This window comes from Pecten maximus, unplaced genomic scaffold, assembly GCF_902652985.1.
Source record: "Pecten maximus unplaced genomic scaffold, xPecMax1.1, whole genome shotgun sequence".
NCBI lineage: Eukaryota > Metazoa > Mollusca > Bivalvia > Pectinida > Pectinidae > Pecten > Pecten maximus.
In genome coordinates this window covers 1-21496 of record NW_022979529.1, presented here as the reverse complement: position 1 = coordinate 21496, position 21496 = coordinate 1, and the positions used below count along the sequence as shown (strand labels likewise).

Genomic DNA, 21496 nt, shown 5'->3' with positions numbered 1-21496 from the left:
TTTCGTCATGTTTTGTCATGATTCTATCATTAATTTTCTGAGAGGCCTGACATTCTTCAGTTACAGCTTTCTTGGAGATTGGAATCAATTCAATATAATTCTGATTGAAATGCAAGAATTCACATGACCCTGACGTTTTGAAAGGTGAAGTGAAGTCAAATCTATTTTTGGAATAAAGAAAACAGTTGCCAACAAGTGTATAAAAGGAATCATCGTACGGGAAACATGTATCATTTCTATGATGTTGTCAACTTCAGCATACACCATGTTAAAAATCATTCGGTCGCCAATCAAATTTACCTGAGGTGGAAACTGAGAAAAAGCAAAAGCTGGATAACATTGATAATGTGCATCAAAACAAAAAATGATTATTGGGAAGTGATAAATGATGTAGACCGTACATGTTTACGTGGAAAATTAGTTTGTGAAATATTTACCAAAGATTTATGTGAAGTGCAAAGAACCGATTCATTTCTTAAACAATTTGAACTGTTAGCAGCACATGAAAAGGTATAAAAGGAGTTGCAATGAATATATGAATAAGGAAAAATGTTGTCAAAAAAGCAGAAAGATGTTCTGAAGAAGATATGGTATGATCCAAAACATGTGTTGGGATTCACTGGCCCCAAGAGGTTGTATGAGGGTATAAAAAAGAAAGGCAAACTGAAGATAAGTCTATCACAGGTCACTGCTTGGTTGCAGAATCAAGATCCTTATAGTGTAAGAAGACAAGTTAGACACAAAACACCAAAAGTCAAAACTCCTTTGGTCAGTGTGGATTACATGTGGGATGCTGATTTAGCAGATGTCTCCAATATCAAAGACTATAATGACGGCATCACGTTCTTACTGGTTGTTGTGGATCATTTTTCACGTTATGCTTGGGTACTCCCTCTTAAAAACAAGAAGGCTACCACAGTGTTGGAGGCTTTCAAAAAAATATTTGCAGAACGTCAGCCCATCATCGTCAGATCAGATCATGGAAAAGAATTCTTAAACAACGCATTTCAAAAGCATTGCAAAGCCATTGGGGTCACACACATTGCAAGTCACAGTGCTCATAAAGCTGCATTTGCTGAATCATTTATAGGGAAGTTGAAAAATATTTTGTACAGATACTTGCATTCCAATCAAACGTTTACCTTTGTCGATGTGTTACCTGACATCATTAGAAATTACAACAGTAGAACACACTCTGGTCTGTATGGATTTGCACCCAAGGATGTAGACAATGACACACAAAACATCATCTTTTCGAAAAGAGACCATGAACCTCCCAAGAAAAAGATGCCACACAAATTCAAAAAAGGAGATCAAGTGAGGCTGAGTTACCAAGTCCGTGAATTCCGTCGGGGGTGGCATCAGAAATGGACAGATGAACTATTCATAGTCTCTCACAGATATTACAGAGGAAGTGTTCCGGTTTATAAAGTCGAAGATATGATGGGTGAACAGATAGAAGGGGTTTTCTACGCTCAAGAATTACAAAAGGTCTACAAATCAAAAGAAACGAAGTGGAAAATAGAAGAAGTCTTAAAAGTTAAGAGAGTCAAAGGAAAGAAATTAGCGTTGATTAGATGGTTAGGATGGCCAAAAAAATTTGATTCCTGGATAGATTATGATGACATTGAAGTGGCCACAAAAACTATAAATAAGCTGAAAAAAACACCAAAATAAAGAAAACCATGGCTTACGTGTGTCAATTTTGTTCAAAAATGTACACGTTGAAAAACTCTCTGGATCAACATATCAGAAGAAAACATTTCAAAGATCTACGTGAAATACCGTGCTCATCATCTGGCAAAATTACCTCTCGGGAGGAATTTGATATAGTTAATGTACCTGAACACATGTTACCCCCAGTACCTAGAGGACATTTCTTGCCCTGGAAACATCCCTTTACCTGTATGATAGCAGGTCCCACAGGAAGTGGAAAAACAACGTTTGTGAAGAGGTTTATAGACAACATTCAACAGATGATGACTCCCATACCGGATAAAATCCTGTGGTGTTATGGAGAATATCAAACGATCTATGGTTTCATTGACAAAGTAGAGTTTCATGAAGGTTTACCTGATCTAATGGAACTAGACACGTCTGTGAATAATTTGATAGTGATAGATGATTTGATGTCTGAAGTTAACTCTGACGTGACGTCATTATTCACCAAGAAGAGTCATCATTGCAACATCAGCGTCATGTATATAGTTCAGAATTTATTTTGTCAGAGTAAAAAACATAGAGACATCAGTTTGAATACTCATTACATTGTTTTGATGAAAAATCCTAGAGATTCGTCACAGGTCAGGTGTTTGTCTCAGCAGATGTTTCCCGGTAAAACTTTACTGATGGAAGCCTACAAGGATGCTACTCTTCATCCTCATGGATATCTGTTGGTAGATTTGAAACAAAACACTCCTTCAGATCTCAGATTACGTACATGTGTATTTCCTGGAGAGTATCAGTTTGTGTATGTCCCCTAAAAACGTATATATATATGCTTCATGGACGGTAGATGTTGTTTGACGAAGATGTCTTCATATCTGGAGAAACATTGTAAAGACTTGGAGTATTTTTGCCAAGCCGAACCTTCTATACGCAAAGCCATCCTGGAAAAGGCCAGTAAAAGTTTCATATACTGTTTATGTGAGTGCATACAAAACATTCTACAGGGTCGTTTGCCTTTGACACCAAAGCAAAAGAAACGATTGTCCCGTCACAAACAAAAGTGTAGACAATTATTGAAATCTCCGTTCAAAACTAAAAAACGTATCATTCAACAAGGAGGATTTTTACCTGCCATCACATCCATCTTACTACCCTTGGCAACACAAGTCCTGTTCGGTCTATTTAAAAGATGAAAAAAAAGATACTGGACGTACAAGGTCCCGTCACCAACTTCAGACCTAAGCCTCCTGTAGACTCTTTCGTGAAATCCCTTCACCAAATTGAGGGGGAAATGGCAAGTACTTTGCAACGTGAAGATCTTCCACTTGACGAAAAAATGACTTTGTATGATCAGGATTTAAGAAAATACCTTTCTAGACATCAACAATACAAACAGGATGGTTTAACACCCAAGGTAGTCACTACCCTCGAAAATTTTCCCAAAGAAGACCTCACACGTAAACTTGTTTTGCAGAGTGTACCAAAAACTGCTCAATCTAAGACAGAAATGTTGATGGATAGATTAAAACAGGTAGTTCAGTGGAACGACAAAGGAGAATTTGGATATAAAGGTGCCCCGGTGATTTCAGGTTCTAATCTAGTGGATTTAGTGGGCAACGCTACACGTCAAAGGTCTCTGAAACACGTCAATCCTCAGGGGATGAATACCTTTCTAACAGCTTTAAGGGATCTGAATGTCCCTCAGAGCTGGATAAGTAATAAAGAATATTTGGATAAAATGCAAACTGTTGCCTCTACTCCTTTACCAACGATAAGAGAGACTATACCATCTGGAGAAATGTCTTTGGCTAGACCTCCAGCCACTCTTACATCTATGATGCCATCTCCAGTGACCCCATTGGCTACATCTCAATCTACTCATACACCATCTCATGTTACCCCTTTGGCTACATATCAAGATTTTCATACACCGATACCATCTGGAGCTACCCCTTTGACTACATCTGAGAACACCCTCCTATCTCCAACACAAATGGATTGGAAGGAATACAGTGATGAGAGTGGCTACAACACTTTTTCTACACCCACTTCACGATCAACGTTACCTAGAAAACCGGTTTCAGACATGCTAAAGAAATGGAAAAAATTTAAGCCTACAGATTAGAGCCCGGAAAAAGTATAAAAGTCATCGAAACACTCCAGTCAAATCATAATAAAATGACTGACAATACCAGTGTAACCTCTAAGTGGTTGTTGTTTGGTACCAAACTGCCAAGAGAAGAAATTGTTTTCTTTTGTCAAGTGTGCATCATCTATATCATCATCTGCTGTAGCATCTATCATCTGAGCATAGGTCATCTACTAGAGTCTCTGTGGGTTTCTTTGTTGAGCAGTGGTATTGGCTATCTAATACCTAGTCCTACTCTGAAAAAGAAAGATGTTTTACATAACCCTTCCTAGTAATAGTTCAATGGAGTACTTTCAAGACAATACATTAACAACTTACAAGACACGTTTGCCCCAACCTCTAGATCTCAAAGGTTCTTGGGAGATGGGTCTAGCTGAAATTCAATATCCTCACTCTTGGTTCAACGTACGTGAAGGTGAATTGTGGTTGGAGATGATCGTTGGTGGCAGTGACAATGTTGCTAATGTTGAATTTGATCCCGGAGCTGCATTAAAACTTTACGTTAAACCAGGTTATTATCCCAATGTGCTCAATGTTTTAGAATACATATGGGGGGCCAAAACAATGGTATCACATGGAGATATGTTCAAGATTTCTACCGATGAAATTGATCAGAGGGTAACTTTGACTATATCTACTGGCTTACGTTTAAATCTCAGTCCTATGCTGACAAAATTATTAGGATTTGAGTATTCACGGTTTTCTGAAGGAAAACACACTGGCAGGAACATGGCTGACGTTCGTCAAGGTTTCTATTCCATTTATGTCTACTGTCCTTTGGTTGAACCACAGATGGTGGGTGATTCCAGGGTTCCACTTGTCAGAATAGTTCCAATTGAGGATATGCCAGGACATGTCATCAGTAAAGAATTCCAACCAATTCATTATGTACCGTTACAACAACGTCAATTTCAAGAAATAGAAATAATGTTGAGAGACGATACAGGCAAACCCATTCCATTTGAGAGAGGAAAAGTTGTCGTCACCTTACATTTTAAGAGGCATTCTTTAGGTTCAATTTATCAGAACTAAATGGTCTATATAAGAAAGTATTATTAGGCTCAAACTGAAGAAAAGCAATCGATATGAAAGCTGCTCACCAATGTAATAGAAACCTATTTGATAGGTATTACTTGAATCAAGCTGGGGGAGGTGGTAGTGGAAATGTCTTCAGAGGAACGAGAATGCAGAGAGGTCATGGTATAGGAGGTCTGTTTAGAGGTTTATTCAAAACCATTAAGCCTTTACTTCATTCTGGAATGAAGAGCATCGCTCCAATTGTGAAGAAAGGAGTGAGACTTGTAGGAAAACAAGCAATTGATTCTGGCATGAAATTGACTAGTGATTTGCTAAAGGGGGAAAACATCAAAAATGCTGCAAGAAAACGTGCCATCGAAGCTAGAGATCAGCTTAAGCGTAAAAGCTTTGCAAGACCTAAGGCCACCTGGAAGGAGAAAAAGGAAAAGAAAACAATCATCCAATCAGCATAGAGCAAAAGATATCTTTGATGCATGATTCCCCCCCCCCAAAAAGGCATATATATACGTGTGTGTGTAGTTTATACAGAGTGGCGTTGAAAGATGTCTTTAGTTCATCAGAACTCCTGTGAATGTGTCCAGTCAGAATTAGATTTATTCGATACACCACCCACTCAAACCAGTGTAGAAGATGGATACTGGCATCAAATTGGAACGGTCACATCTGTCAATGATGGTGGCCATTATGTCTTTGACGTATCAGGAGCTGGAGATGATTACTTGGATCTAGCAAATACTTCCCTCTACGTGAAAGCACAGATCCTCAATAATGATAGCACCAACCTTACCGATGAGAACGTTGCACCTGTTAATCTTTGGTTACATTCACTCTTCGGGGATGTCAGCGTCTGTCTCAATGAAAAACTAGTCTCGTCACCCAACAATATGTATCCATTCAGAGCTTACCTGGAAACGCTACTCAGCTATGGTCCTGCAGCCAAAGAATCTCAGTTGACCAGTGGAATGTGGTATAAGGATACAGCTGCGCAAATGGACACTGCAGGAAACGATAATCATGGCTACATCAAGAGGAAATTGTCAACAGCAACCAGTAGATCTGTGGAAATGATGGGAAGACTCCATTCTGACCTATTTGCCCAGGAAAGATATCTTGTCAATAATGTGAACATGAAAATAACGTTAACCAGAAGTAAAGATGTTTTCTGTTTGATGGGAGAAGACAAAGAATTCAAAGTTGTCATCAAGGACATCTATCTAAACGTGAGAAAAGTTAGACTGAGTCCATCGGTGAGACTGGCCCATGCAAAAGCCCTGGAAATATCACCTGCCAAATACCCAATCAGAAGAATTGCAATGAAAGTATTTTCTGTTCCAAGAGGAAATCACAATTTTGTAAAGGATAATCTGTTTCTAGGACAAATGCCTAAGAGATTGGTCATCGGATGTGTGGACAGTGATGCCTATAGTGGACTCATCACCAAGAATCCTTTTCATTTTAAAGATTTTGATATTAATTTTGTTGTCCTGAACGTGGATGGCAAACAAGTCCCCACCAAGCCTTTGCAGCCAAATTTCACTCAGAAACATTACGTAAGAAGCTACATGGGTCTGTTTAACACTACCGGCAAAACGTTTCGTGACGAGGGTAATAACATCTCAAAGGATGAATATGGCACTGGTTTTACCTTGTTTGGATTTGATCTGACACCTGACCTTTCAGAAGTGGGCACATTTCATCTTATAAAAAAGGGAAACTTGTCTTTGGAAGTGCATTTCGGAACAGCCCTACCCAATACCATCAACGTTGTGGTGTATGCTGAATTTGACAATATCATAGAAATAGATCGTAACAGACAAATTCTTTTTGATTATAGTGCATGATGAATACTTTAGAAATAGAACTGATCCTACAAGCCGTTTCTCCTCATTTTGCAGGGGTGTATGCTAGAAATACATTACCTTCATGTCCTTTAAGTGTTCCTAGTTTCATGGTTTGTAATACTGACCCAGATAATAAACAAGGGCAACATTGGATTGCTATGTATATAGATGAAAAAAGACGTGGAGAATATTATGATCCTTATGGATTGTCTCCCTTTCATTTAGATTTTATCAATTTCTTAAACCGGCAATGTAAAACATGGATTTATAATCCCGTTGCAGTACAGCATTTGAACTCTCTAGTGTGTGGTCAACATTGTATATATTACTTGGTTCACCGAGAGATGGGAATGACCATGAATGACATCACCGAATATCTTCAATCAGAATGGCATGCCAATACTTACATTGTAGATGATTTCGTTCATCATCTTGAACGTTACTTGTTATAATAGTAATGAGTATACATTGTTATTAATTGCAGGTTTTGTGTAATGACTGTATGTATTGCAATCCATATCTTATAAAAATATTGATTGTTTAATTAAGAAATCATTGTTTGCATATACGTTTGTGAATATAATAAAAGAAAAAAAAACAAAGTATGAATTACGTTATTTTTTTCAATTATAATTCTATTGAATTGATTCCAATCTCCAAGACAACTGTAATGGAAGAATGTCAGGCCTCTCTGAAGGATAATGACAAAATCATGACAAAACATGACAAAATCATGACAAAACATGACAAAATCATGACAAAATCATGACAAAACATGACAAATAATGACAAAATCATGACAAAAATGACAAAATCATGACAAAACATGACAAAAATGACAAAATCATGACAAAACATGACAAAATAATGACAAAACATGACAAAACATGACAAATAATGACAAAATCATGACAAAATCATGACAAAAATGACAAAATCATGACAATACATGACAAAATCATGACAAAACATGACAACATCATGACAAATAATGACAAAATCATGACAAATAATGACAAAACATGACAAAAATGACAAAATCATGACAAATAATGACAAAACATGACAAAACATGACAAATAATGACAAAATCATGACAAATCATGACAAATAATGACAAAACATGACAAAATATGACAAATAATGACAACATCATGACAAAACATGACAAAATCATGACAAAATCATGACAAAACATGACAAAATCATGACAAATAATGACAATACATGACAAAATCATGACAAATAATGACAAAATCATGACAAAACATGACAAAACATGACAAATAATGACAAAATAATGACAAAATCATGACAAAACATGACAAAATCATGACAAAACATGACAAAATCATGACAAATAATGACAAAATCATGACAAAACATGACAAAATCATGACAAAACATGACAAATAATGACAAAATCATGACAAAACATGACAAAAATGACAAAATCATGACAATACATGACAAATAATGACAAAATCATGACAAAACATGACAAATAATGACAATACATGACAAAATCATGACAAATAATGACAAAATCATGACAAAACATGACAAAACATGACAAATAATGACAAAATAATGACAAAATCATGACAAAATATGACAAATAATGACAACATCATGACAAAAATGACAAAATCATGACAAAATCATGACAAATAATGACAACATCATGACAAAATCATGACAAAACATGACAAAATCATGACAAAATCATGACAAAACATGACAAATAATGACAAAATCATGACAAAATCATGACAAAACATGACAAAAATGACAAAATCATGACAAAACATGACAAAATAATGACAAAACATGACAAAACATGACAAATAATGACAAAATCATGACAAATAATGACAAAATCATGACAAAAATGACAAAATCATGACAATACATGACAAAATCATGACAAAACATGACAACATCATGACAAATAATGACAAAATCATGACAAATAATGACAAAACATGACAAAAATGACAAAATCATGACAAATAATGACAAAACATGACAAAACATGACAAATAATGACAAAATCATGACAAATCATGACAAATAATGACAAAACATGACAAAATATGACAAATAATGACAACATCATGACAAAACATGACAAAATCATGACAAAATCATGACAAAACATGACAAAATCATGACAAATAATGACAAATAATGACAATACATGACAAAATCATGACAAATAATGACAAAATCATGACAAAACATGACAAAACATGACAAAAATGACAAAATCATGACAATACATGACAAATAATGACAAAATCATGACAAAACATGACAAATAATGACAATACATGACAAAATCATGACAAATAATGACAAAATCATGACAAAACATGACAAAACATGACAAATAATGACAAAATAATGACAAAATCATGACAAAATATGACAAATAATGACAACATCATGACAAAAATGACAAAATCATGACAAAATCATGACAAATAATGACAACATCATGACAAAATCATGACAAATAATGACAAAACATGACAAAACATGACAAATAATGACAAAATCATGACAAATCATGACAAATAATGACAAAACATGACAAAATATGACAAATAATGACAACATCATGACAAAACATGACAAAATCATGACAAAATCATGACAAAACATGACAAAATCATGACAAATAATGACAATACATGACAAAATCATGACAAATAATGACAAAATCATGACAAAACATGACAAAATCATGACAAATAATGACAAAATCATGACAAAACATGACAAAATCATGACAAAACATGACAAATAATGACAAAATCATGACAAAACATGACAAAATCATGACAAAAATGACAAAATCATGACAATACATGACAAATAATGACAAAATCATGACAAAACATGACAAAATCATGACAAAACATGACAAAACATGACAAATAATGACAACATCATGACAACATCATGACAAAATCATGACAAAATCATGAATTTAAAACAGCATGTTAACATGCTAAAAACACCATATAAACATGTCAAAACAGCAAATCAGCATGTTAAAACAACATGTTAGCATGTTACAACACCATGTTAAAAAGACACAGTTTTAGAATGATTATTTTGAACTGACATGATTCCATTTTACAATAAAAACCATCTAAATATATTGTAATTTACGGAAAATGACCTCCGTACAACTTCAGACAGTTATGGATGTGACGTCACACTGTCTAGAAAGTTCCGAGAATAGAAAGTGAAAGCATTTTACCATGGTAGTATTTTTAGCAACAAAACAAAACCTTTATTTTACTACTGTTATGAAGACATCAACTCAGAATGATTATTTTGAACTGACATGATTCCATTTTACAATACAAACTATCTAAATCTATTGTAATTTACGGAAAATGACCTCCGTACAACTCAAGACAGTTATGGCTGTGACGTCACAGTTCCGGGAATAGAAAGTGAAAGCATTTTACCATGGTAGTATTTTTAGTTCTAGCAACAAAACAAAACCTTTATTTTACTACTGTTATGAAGACATCAATTCATAATGATTATTTTGAACTGAGATGATTCCATTTTACAATACAAACCATCTAAATCTACTGTAATCTGCAAAAAATGACCTCCGTAACACTGAGTCAATAACTTGAGCACCAACAAATCAATCTCCGTAAATCATGATAAAAACAGCTTCATTCTATAATATACTCATACATTTAAAATAAATATTCTTTGATCAGATCAAAAAGATTAAAAACACAACTTACCTGCTATATTTTATAATGTTAAAACCCATAAACATCCTGAGGTAATGTAAACACATGGAAGCTGCCATGTTGAATTCTTCACAGCCTCATTCTGGAAAGTTTGGCGGTTTACACATATTTAAAAAAAAAAAAACATCAGGGTCATTTGGCTTGGGTTTCTGTTAAAAAATCAGAACTCAGTTGAATTGGGTTCCAATGTTTTTTGGTAATCATCCAGACATCTCAACCAAAGACTTCTCAGCTAAACTTCTCACCTGGACTTCCTGCAAAAGCATTCTCAAAGTAAAAAGGTAAGTATTTAGAAATGGTCAGTCTAGGTAAGTATTAGAAATGGTCAGTATTAGGCTTAACATAGAATGAAATGGCTAAAAATAGAATGTAAGGGCTAAAAATAGAATGAAATACAGTGAGAGAGAAGTGATGTTTCCTATGGCTTATGTTGGGCACACTGCCAAATATTTAAAATGACGCCATTTGGCGCCATTTTAAAAATTTGGCAGGGTGCCAAACATAAGCCATAGAAACATCATATCTCTCGAGTACTGTTGTAATGATATAGATATGCGTTGTGGGTTCAGAATGTATGCTGAATAGAATCTGTGAATCGATTACTGTGGATTTCATCATGTATGAAGCCCGTGTAGCTCAGTCGGTAGAGCATCAGACTTTTAATCTGAGGGTCTAGGGTTCGAGTCCCTACATGGGCGTTAATATTTTGAGAATTTTAACCAGTGTAAAATGTTTTCCGCCAATCGCTGGAATAGGAATTTTAATCATGTCAATGATTTTTATTCATATTAAAGATATACATTTTAGAAAAGTGCGGAGTTATTACAATATCGTTGCCTAAATGATTGCTGTATTTGAAAGAACACAGATAAATGATAAGAGAACAGATACATCTGATTGAGAGATGGTAGTTGATCTTTTTCGGAAATTCCGAAATGTAGTATTGATATCATTCGCGATTTCGCTGAATATAGAAAATGTAAACGAATGCTTAAATAAAATGAGAGTAAAATACATTTGCTGTTCAGGTTCTACCGAGACTTGAACTCGGATCGCAGGATTCAAAGTCCTGAGTGCTAACCATTACACCATAGAACCGCTTGGTGGTGAGACGCCGTGTTCTGGACAACATACAGTGTATTGAACGGATCACTGAAACATTTACAGTTTTACTATGCTCTGACAACACCGTTTTGATACGATTAGTAGAATTCTGAAATCTCTGAAAATTTCATGTGTTTCAGAAAGATTTCACATATAGATCTCTTAAGTAAACATTATATACGATAGTATTGATTTCCGGTTTAAACGAGTATCATGAAACGGGTTAAGAGAAATTCATTAGTTTTGAAGAGTAATAACAAGTGTATTCTGATAAACAGTAAGGATGAATAAACTAAATCATGAGATGAAGAATCGATAATAACTTTCGTTTGTTAATTATGTTTAAAGGAGTACTGTTGTAATGATATAGATATGCGTTGTGGGTTCAGAATGTATGCTGAATAGAATCTGTGAATCGATTACTGTGGATTTCATCATGTATGAAGCCCGTGTAGCTCAGTCGGTAGAGCATCAGACTTTTAATCTGAGGGTCTAGGGTTCGAGTCCCTACATGGGCGTTAATATTTTGAGAATTTTAACCAGTGTAAAATGTTTTCGGCCAATCGTTGGAATAGGAATTTTAATCATGTCAATGATTTTTATTCATATTAAAGATATACATTTTAGAAAAGTGCGGAGTTATTACAATATCGTTGCCTAAATGATTGCTGTATTTGAAAGAACACAGATAAGAGAACAGATACATCTGATTGAGAGATGGTAGTTGATCTTTTTCGGAAATTCCGAGATGTAGTATTGATTTCATTCGCGATTTCGCTGAATATAGAAAATGTAAACGAATGCTTAAATAAAATGAGAGTAAAATACATTTGCTGTTCAGGTTCTACCGAGACTTGAACTCGGATCGCAGGATTCAGAGTCCTGAGTGCTAACCATTACACCATAGAACCGCTTAACACGCACGTTGCTCTAGATTACTATTATGTTCAAGATAGCACAAACAAGATACGCGCGTAGCATGTCATAGCAGAATTATCTATCAGAGAAGAACAGCACTATTGTTTATTATGTTTGAAATGTGTTTTTAACTTTTTCATCAACACAATCGATTGTTTACATGCATAAATGGGTGAAAATGCAAGAAAAATCTACAAAATCAATAGGAACACTTCCTTTTGCTCAGGTTCTACCGAGACTGGAACTCGGATCGCAGGATTCAAAGTCCTGAGTGCTAACCATTACACCATAGAACCGCTTGGTGGTGAGACGCCGTGTTCTGGACAACATACAGTGTATTGAACGGATCACTGAAACATTTACAGTTTTACTATGCTCTGACAACACCGTTTTGATACGATTAGTAGAATTCTGAAATCTCTGAAAATTTCATGTGTTTCAGAAAGATTTCACATATAGATCTCTTAAGTAAACATTATAAACGATAGTATTGATTTCCGGTTTAAACGAGTATCATGAAACGGGTTAAGAGAAATTCATTAGTTTTGAAGAGTAATAACAAGTGTATTCTGATAAACAGTAAGGATGAATAAACTAAATCATGAGATGAAGAATCGATAATAACTTTCGTTTGTTAATTATGTTTAAAGGAGTACTGTTGTAATGATATAGATATGCGTTGTGGGTTCAGAATGTATGCTGAATAGAATCTGTGAATCGATTACTGTGGATTTCATCATGTATGAAGCCCGTGTAGCTCAGTCGGTAGAGCATCAGACTTTTAATCTGAGGGTCTAGGGTTCGAGTCCCTACATGGGCGTTAATATTTTGAGAATTTTAACCAGTGTAAAATGTTTTCCGGCCAATCGTTGGAATAGGAATTTTAATCATGTCAATGATTTTTATTCATATTAAAGATATACATTTTAGAAAAGTGCGGAGTTATTACAATATCGTTGCCTAAATGATTGCTGTATTTGAAAGAACACAGATAAGAGAACAGATACATCTGATTGAGAGATGGTAGTTGATCTTTTTCGGAAATTCCGAGATGTAGTATTGATTTCATTCGCGATTTCGCTGAATATAGAAAATGTAAACGAATGCTTAAATAAAATGAGAGTAAAATACATTTGCTGTTCAGGTTCTACCGAGACTTGAACTCGGATCGCAGGATTCAGAGTCCTGAGTGCTAACCATTACACCATAGAACCGCTTAACACGCACGTTGCTCTAGATTACTATTATGTTCAAGATAGCACAAACAAGATACGCGCGTAGCATGTCATAGCAGAATTATCTATCAGAGAAGAACAGCACTATTGTTTATTATGTTTGAAATGTGTTTTTAACTTTTTCATCAACACAATCGATTGTTTACATGCATAAATGGGTGAAAATGCAAGAAAAATCTACAAAATCAATAGGAACACTTCCTTTTGCTCAGGTTCTACCGAGACTGGAACTCGGATCGCAGGATTCAAAGTCCTGAGTGCTAACCATTACACCATAGAACCGCTTGGTGGTGAGACGCCGTGTTCTGGACAACATACAGTGTATTGAACGGATCACTGAAACATTTACAGTTTTACTATGCTCTGACAACACCGTTTTGATACGATTAGTAGAATTCTGAAATCTCTGAAAATTTCATGTGTTTCAGAAAGATTTCACATATAGATCTCTTAAGTAAACATTATAAACGATAGTATTGATTTCCGGTTTAAACGAGTATCATGAAACGGGTTAAGAGAAATTCATTAGTTTTGAAGAGTAATAACAAGTGTATTCTGGTAAACAGTAAGGATGAATAAACTAAATCATGAGATGAAGAATCGATAATAACTTTCGTTTGTTAATTATGTTTAAAGGAGTACTGTTGTAATGATATAGATATGCGTTGTGGGTTCAGAATGTATGCTGAATAGAATCTGTGAATCGATTACTGTGGATTTCATCATGTATGAAGCCCGTGTAGCTCAGTCGGTAGAGCATCAGACTTTTAATCTGAGGGTCTAGGGTTCGAGTCCCTACATGGGCGTTAATATTTTGAGAATTTTAACCAGTGTAAAATGTTTTCCGCCAATCGCTGGAATAGGAATTTTAATCATGTCAATGATTTTTATTCATATTAAAGATATACATTTTAGAAAAGTGCGGAGTTATTACAATATCGTTGCCTAAATGATTGCTGTATTTGAAAGAACACAGATAAGAGAACAGATACATCTGATTGAGAGATGGTAGTTGATCTTTTTCGGAAATTCCGAGATGTAGTATTGATTTCATTCGCGATTTCGCTGAATATAGAAAATGTAAACGAATGCTTAAATAAAATGAGAGTAAAATACATTTGCTGTTCAGGTTCTACCGAGACTTGAACTCGGATCGCAGGATTCAGAGTCCTGAGTGCTAACCATTACACCATAGAACCGCTTAACACGCACGTTGCTCTAGATTACTATTATGTTCAAGATAGCACAAACAAGATACGCGCGTAGCATGTCATAGCAGAATTATCTATCAGAGAAGAACAGCACTATTGTTTATTATGTTTGAAATGTGTTTTTAACTTTTTCATCAACACAATCGATTGTTTACATGCATAAATGGTTGAAAATGCAAGAAAAATCTACAAAATCAATAGGAACACTTCCTTTTGCTCAGGTTCTACCGAGACTTGAACTCGGATCGCAGGATTCAAAGTCCTGAGTGCTAACCATTACACCATAGAACCGCTTGGTGGTGAGACGCCGTGTTCTGGACAACATACAGTGTATTGAACGGATCACTGAAACATTTACAGTTTTACTATGCTCTGACAACACCGTTTTAATACGATTAGTAGAATTCTGAAATCTCTGAAAATTTCATGTGTTTCAGAAAAATTTCACATATAGATCTCTTAAGTAAACATTATAAACGATAGTATTGATTTCCGGTTTAAACGAGTATCATGAAACGGGTTAAGAGAAATTCATTAGTTTTGAAGAGTAATAACAAGTGTATTCTGATAAACAGTAAGGATGAATAAACTAAATCATGAGATGAAGAATCGATAATAACTTTCGTTTGTTAATTATGTTTAAAGGAGTACTGTTGTAATGATATAGATATGCGTTGTGGGTTCAGAATGTATGCTGAATAGAATCTGTGAATCGATTACTGTGGATTTCATCATGTATGAAGCCCGTGTAGCTCAGTCGGTAGAGCATCAGACTTTTAATCTGAGGGTCTAGGGTTCGAGTCCCTACATGGGCGTTAATATTTTGAGAATTTTAACCAGTGTAAAATGTTTTCGGCCAATCGTTGGAATAGGAATTTTAATCATGTCAATGATTTTTATTCATATTAAAGATATACATTTTAGAAAAGTGCGGAGTTATTACAATATCGTTGCCTAAATGATTGCTGTATTTGCTGAATACTGTTGTAATGATATATATATATATATGCGTTGTGGGTTCAGTATGTATGCTGAATAGAATCTGTGAATCGATTACTTTGGATTTCATCATGTTTGGTTTGGTTTGGTTTATTTTGTTTAACGTCCTATCAACATCTAAGGTCATTTAAGGACGGCCTCCCGTGCGTGCGACATGTATGAGTGTGGTGAGTGCGTATGTGTGTTTTGGGAGGCTGCGGTATGTTCGTGTTAAGTCTCCTTGTGATAGGCCGGAACTTTTGCCGATTTAAAGTGCTATCTCACTGAAGCATACTGCCGAAGAGACGCAGCAGCACACCCCACCCGGTCACATTATACTGCCAACGGGCCAACCAGTCGTCCCACTCCAAATATGCTGAGCGCTAAGCAGGAGTAGCAATTACCATTTTTAAAGACTCTGGTATGTCTCGGCTAGGGGACAGAACCCAAAACCTTCCTCACAGCGGCGAACGGTCAGGCCGTTCCTAGTGCTAGGGGGCGTTACGTGAAGGACAATACTGTTATCATTGATGTTATTGATAACAAGTCATTGTTTTGGTTTGGTTTGGTTTATTTTGTTTAACGTCCTATTAACAGCTAAGGTCATTTAAGGACGGCCTCCCGTGCGTTGGACATGCATGCGTGTGGTGAGTGCGTATGTGTGTTTTGGGAGGCTACGGTATGTTCGTGTTAAGTCTCCTTGTGATAGGCCGGAACTTTTGCCGATTTATAGTGCTACCTCACTGAAGCATACTGCCGAAGACACCCAGCAGCACACCCCACCCGGTCACATTATACTGAGAACGGGCGAACCAGTCGTCCCACTCCTTGTATGCTGAGCGCTAAGCAGGAGTAGCAACTACCATTTTTAAAGACTTTGGTATGTCTCGGCTAGGGGACAGAACCCAAAGCCTTCCTCACAGGGGCGAACGCTCAACTAAAGGCCAAAAGTGAGGCATTGTCAAGGGAGACATTAGGAAGAAGAACGTTGTTAAGAAAGAAGAGAAAAGATAAGATCCCAAATTCAGTCGCCTCTTACGATCATGCAATGGGGGCAGCAGGTACAATTCTTACGCCCTACCTGCAGGGCAGACAAGTCATTAAAAGCTCACAAAATGATTGATGTCATAACTTAACTATTTGGTGATGGGGCTGTTTTTGCCTGTGTTCCGAAATTTGGGAATTTGTATGAGGTTACCCTAGAGGGGCGTGCGGGGATTAACCTTTTATTAGACGGTGTACTAATTGATGGGAAAAGATATGAGTGTAATGACGTCACAAAGAAATTTACTTAGGTTAGTTTTATGCATCTTCCTGCATATATTGACGACGGAGAAATAAAGGAAAAGCTTGAAAAGCTTGGTGTTGAACTTGTTTCCCCAATCAAACGTCGTTTTTATAGAGGAACTAATGTCGCGGACGGCACGACATATGTACGCGTAAAACTTCCCTAAACGTTGAAGTCACTGGCGTACACGATGAAATTCGGTACCGAATATCATCGTGTTATACACGACAATCAGCTGAAGGTGTGTTCATTGTGTTGTTCGGAAGATCATCTATTTAGAGACTGTCCCCAGTTTGTGTGTTTTACCTGTGAAGGCCAGGGGCGTTTTCGCAAGACCTGTAAAACACAGCCATGTGTTCGCTGTGGCAACGTGAAATACACGTGTGACTGTTCGCGGGTAGTCAGGCATGTCAATACATTGTGTGACCAATATGGACGTTACGACTGGTCATGTTTTGATACGGGGGCCAACCTGAAGGACGCGGAATCAGGTACGTGGGGCAGGCCGATTGAACATGCTAGTAGTGATATATTACAGACATGTGATGATGATGTTGATGATGAGGTGGGGGATGGTAATGACGATGATGATGATGATGGAGTGTCATCTAAGGATGATACTGTGGCTGAGGTACCCACTGGTGGCATGGTTGACATAAATGACAGCTTGGAGTTTAGTAGCGATGAGACAATGAGCGATGACATTACGTTGGATGTCGGGAATAGTGTGGGAAGTATATCTGAACAGTTTGATTCTCTCACGTACGGTGACGTGTTTCCCTTGGAAAACACGATTGCTCGGTCCGAAAGTAAATTCTGGGATGATGGGACTGAAAAAGAAAATGACGAGGAAGTACCTCTTTCAGCAAAACAGGACGCGGGAAAAGAGCGCGATCTCCTCAAAAATAAAGTAAGGGAGGCAGGCGTGAGGAAAACGAGAAAGAAGGCTAAAAAAAGTTAAAGGTGTACCGAAGTGAACTCTTTGTTGTTATTTACTTTAATATTTACATGTTTATCATTAAATGTGAACGGTTTAAGAGATGTTGTTAAAATTAGGAATTTATTTGAATATTGTCAATGTAATTATTATCAAGTAATATTATTACAAGGAACTTTTTGGGATGATATGTTTGTTAATCAAATACGCTACTTGTGGCAAGGAAAGATTGTATATAATAATAGTAATGATTACAGAAAAGGTGTTGCGATCTTAATTAATAATACTTTTAAAGATGGTTTAATTGATTATGATGGATATGACGGAAGAGTTTTACGTATTAAAATCCGAAAAGAGGGTGTGGAATTGAATATTGTTAATATATATTGGCCCAATATTGTTAGGTATTAAAAAACTTTTTTTGATAAGTTGAAAGATTGGCTTGTTCCATTTTCGGACAACATGATTACAGGGGGTGATTTAACACTGGATCGGACTGGCTTGACTGCACACCAGGTAAATTCCAGTGTGTCGGCATTGAAAAGTTTAATGTTTACATGAGGGGTGTATGATATTTGGAGAAACAGAAATGAAAATTGTACTGTTTTTTCTCGGAAAATGGTTAGTAATGATAATTTATCTCAAAGTCGCATTGACTATTTTTTAATTTCGAAAGGACTTTATCCTTATGTTCAAAATGTGTATTATAATGATACTGCTTTCAGTAATCATTGTTTTGTTATGAAAATTGACTGTGATCGGGGTAGTAATGGTCCAGGCATATGGATGTTTTACAATTGTTTTTTGCTTGACGATGAGTTTAATGATAAGATCAAATTTATGATTAATGATTCTAAGAGGTGTTTTTATATACGGATGAACCCAAGGTTTGGTGGTATAATCTGAAAAAAAAAGATAAAGAACTTTTCGCAAGTGTATGGTAAAGACCGTAGCATGAAGCGTCGGTCGGAATATCATAAAATTCAAAATAAACTGCAAATTTTTTCCTGTGCTATAGCTAATGGGAAATCCTTTGATTGTCACAAATATGAGGAATTGCGTCAAAGTCTCGAAAAATATGAAAAAAATGTAATGGTGCGGTTCTAAGATCAAAAGCTAAGTGGGCTGTAGATGGAGACAAAAATATTTTAAGATTGGAAAAGTTTAGGCAAAATTCTAATACTATAAAATGTTTACGTACTGCAAATGGAAATGTGTCCAATAATTGTAATGAGATGTCTGATGTAATCTATGATTTTTACAATAAGTTGTATAATTGCATTGATACAGATAATGAAGATATTGATAAACTTGTATCGTCCATTGATAAAACTGTTACGGATGAAGATAAGAGTTAAATGTGATTCAGTGATAACTGCTGACGAAAACAAAACTGCTTTGTCTGGTATGTCAAGAGGTAAAGTCCTGGCTTAGACGGACTTACTGTTGAATTTTATTGTCACCTTTTTGAAGAATTAAAACGTATATTTTCTCGTGTTATTCAGAGTATCTGGGATGATAGAGAATTGACCAGAACTATGAGATTAGGAGTAATTAACCTTGTTTACAAGAAAAGGGGCGATAAGTCCATGTTCAAAAACTGGTGACCTATTAGTTTGGTTTGGTTTGGTTTATTTTGTTAAACGTCCTATTAACAGCTAAGGTCATTTAAGGACGGCCTCCCGTGCGTGCGACATGTATGCGTGTGATGAGTGCGTATGTGTGTTTTGGGAGGCTGTGGTATGTTTGTGTTAAGTCTCCTTGTGATATGTCGGATCTTTTGTCGATTTAGAGTGCTACCTCACTGAAGCATACTGCCGAAGACACCCAGCAGCACACCCCACCCGGTAACATTATACAGATGTACTGACAACGGGCGAACCAGTCGTCCCACTCCGTATTTGCTGAGCGCTAAGCAGGAGCAGCAACTACCATTTTTAAAGGCTCTGGTATGTCTCGGCTAGGGGACAGAACCCAAAGCCTTCCTCACAGGGGCGAACGCTCAACTAAAGGCCAAAAGTGAGGCATTGTCAAGGGAGACATTAGGAAGAAGAAAGTTGTTAAGAGAGAAGAGAAACGATAAGACTCCAAGTTTAGTCGCTTCTTACGATCATGCAATGGGGGCAGCAGGTACAATTCTTACGCCCTACCTGCAGGGCAAGACCTATTAGTCTCCTAAATGTGGATTACAAAATTCTAGCCCGAGTAATGTCTAATAGACTCTAATCTGTTTTACCTACAATTATTTCAGAAAATCAGTCTTGTGTAATTGGTCGTGATATTTCGGACACCATTTTTAGTGTGCGAGACATTATTGATATCGCTAATTAGGAAAATTTCGAAGGGTATGTCCTCAAAATTGACAAAGAAAAAGCATTTGATCGTGTTTGTCATTCTTGTTTATTTAAGGTTTTAGAGAAATTTGGTTTTGGTAAAAACTTTGATTGGTCATTTGACTCGCTTTTTCTCTGTACAAAATTCAGTCCGTCAGGGGTGTCCGATTTCAGCAATGCTCTACGTTTTAGCCGCGGAACCCCTTGGTAAAATGATTCATAAGTCTTCGGATATATCAGGTATCAGAGTGCCTAATACTGACTTTGAGTCAAAAGTTTATCAACATGCAGATGATACAACTTTGACCCTGAGCAATAAAGAATCTATAGAGAACGTTTTTGATATATTAGAAATAAATAGCAAGGGATCTGGTGCCAGAGTAAATAAAGAAAAGTCAGAACGTCTTTGTGTTGGCAAGGTGCTATATCAAATGAAGAAGTTGAAATGTTGTGTATACAATTGTGTGATCGAGCTATTTGTGTTCTAGGAGTTGATGTCGGTGTTGATTTGAATTTATGTAATGAAAAGAATTGGGAGGGCAAAGTTTGTTCTATAAGAAATATATTAAGATTATGGTCACAAAGAAAATTAACTCTTCAAGGAAGACAAACTGTAATCACGTCCTTATTGATGTCTATTGATTACCTCTGACAGTAATTAAAGTTTGGTTTGGTTTGGTTTATTTTGTTCAACGTCCTATTAACATCTAAGGTCATTTAAGGACGGCCTCCCGTGCGTGCGACATGTACTTGTGTGGTGAGTGCGTATATGTGTTTTGGGAGGCTGTGGTATGTTCGTGTTGTCTCCTTGTGATAGGCCGGAACTTTTGCCGATTTAAAGTGCTATCTCACTGAGGCATACTACCGAAGACACCCAACAGAACTGTGACTTTACATTATTTTGATATTGCCGTTTGTTTCCAATTATTTATTATATGACATTTCACTGTATTTAGTGATATTTCGCCGATTCCTGTATCCGGGATTCACCGTCGGGATCCTCGTCGC

At 36.2% G+C, this 21496-nt stretch overlaps 1 protein-coding gene and 12 non-coding genes across 13 annotated transcripts; 6 read left to right on the top strand and 7 right to left on the bottom strand.

Annotated features, from left to right (window-relative positions):
* The first annotated feature begins 5397 nt into the window (after window positions 1-5397).
* LOC117318821 (uncharacterized protein F54H12.2-like) lies at window positions 5398-6696 on the top strand. Its single transcript, XM_033873773.1, has one exon. The coding sequence runs from the start codon at window positions 5398-5400 to the stop codon at window positions 6694-6696; it is 1299 nt and encodes a 432-aa protein (XP_033729664.1).
* A 4413-nt stretch (window positions 6697-11109) lies between these two features.
* On the top strand, window positions 11110-11182 carry Trnak-uuu. Its single transcript has one exon. It is a non-coding gene; the product is annotated as a tRNA-Lys (tRNA).
* Window positions 11183-11510: 328 nt separating this feature from the next.
* On the bottom strand, window positions 11511-11582 carry Trnaq-uug. The gene has a single exon. It is a non-coding gene; the product is annotated as a tRNA-Gln (tRNA).
* Window positions 11583-12033: 451 nt separating this feature from the next.
* Trnak-uuu lies at window positions 12034-12106 on the top strand. The gene has a single exon. It is a non-coding gene; the product is annotated as a tRNA-Lys (tRNA).
* A 321-nt stretch (window positions 12107-12427) lies between these two features.
* On the bottom strand, window positions 12428-12499 carry Trnaq-cug. The gene has a single exon. It is a non-coding gene; the product is annotated as a tRNA-Gln (tRNA).
* A 231-nt stretch (window positions 12500-12730) lies between these two features.
* On the bottom strand, window positions 12731-12802 carry Trnaq-uug. The gene has a single exon. It is a non-coding gene; the product is annotated as a tRNA-Gln (tRNA).
* A 451-nt stretch (window positions 12803-13253) lies between these two features.
* Trnak-uuu lies at window positions 13254-13326 on the top strand. Its single transcript has one exon. It is a non-coding gene; the product is annotated as a tRNA-Lys (tRNA).
* Window positions 13327-13648: 322 nt separating this feature from the next.
* Trnaq-cug lies at window positions 13649-13720 on the bottom strand. Its single transcript has one exon. It is a non-coding gene; the product is annotated as a tRNA-Gln (tRNA).
* A 231-nt stretch (window positions 13721-13951) lies between these two features.
* Trnaq-uug lies at window positions 13952-14023 on the bottom strand. Its single transcript has one exon. It is a non-coding gene; the product is annotated as a tRNA-Gln (tRNA).
* Window positions 14024-14474: 451 nt separating this feature from the next.
* Window positions 14475-14547, top strand: Trnak-uuu. Its single transcript has one exon. It is a non-coding gene; the product is annotated as a tRNA-Lys (tRNA).
* A 321-nt stretch (window positions 14548-14868) lies between these two features.
* Window positions 14869-14940, bottom strand: Trnaq-cug. The gene has a single exon. It is a non-coding gene; the product is annotated as a tRNA-Gln (tRNA).
* Window positions 14941-15171: 231 nt separating this feature from the next.
* Trnaq-uug lies at window positions 15172-15243 on the bottom strand. Its single transcript has one exon. It is a non-coding gene; the product is annotated as a tRNA-Gln (tRNA).
* A 451-nt stretch (window positions 15244-15694) lies between these two features.
* Window positions 15695-15767, top strand: Trnak-uuu. Its single transcript has one exon. It is a non-coding gene; the product is annotated as a tRNA-Lys (tRNA).
* Window positions 15768-21496: the final 5729 nt, after the last annotated feature.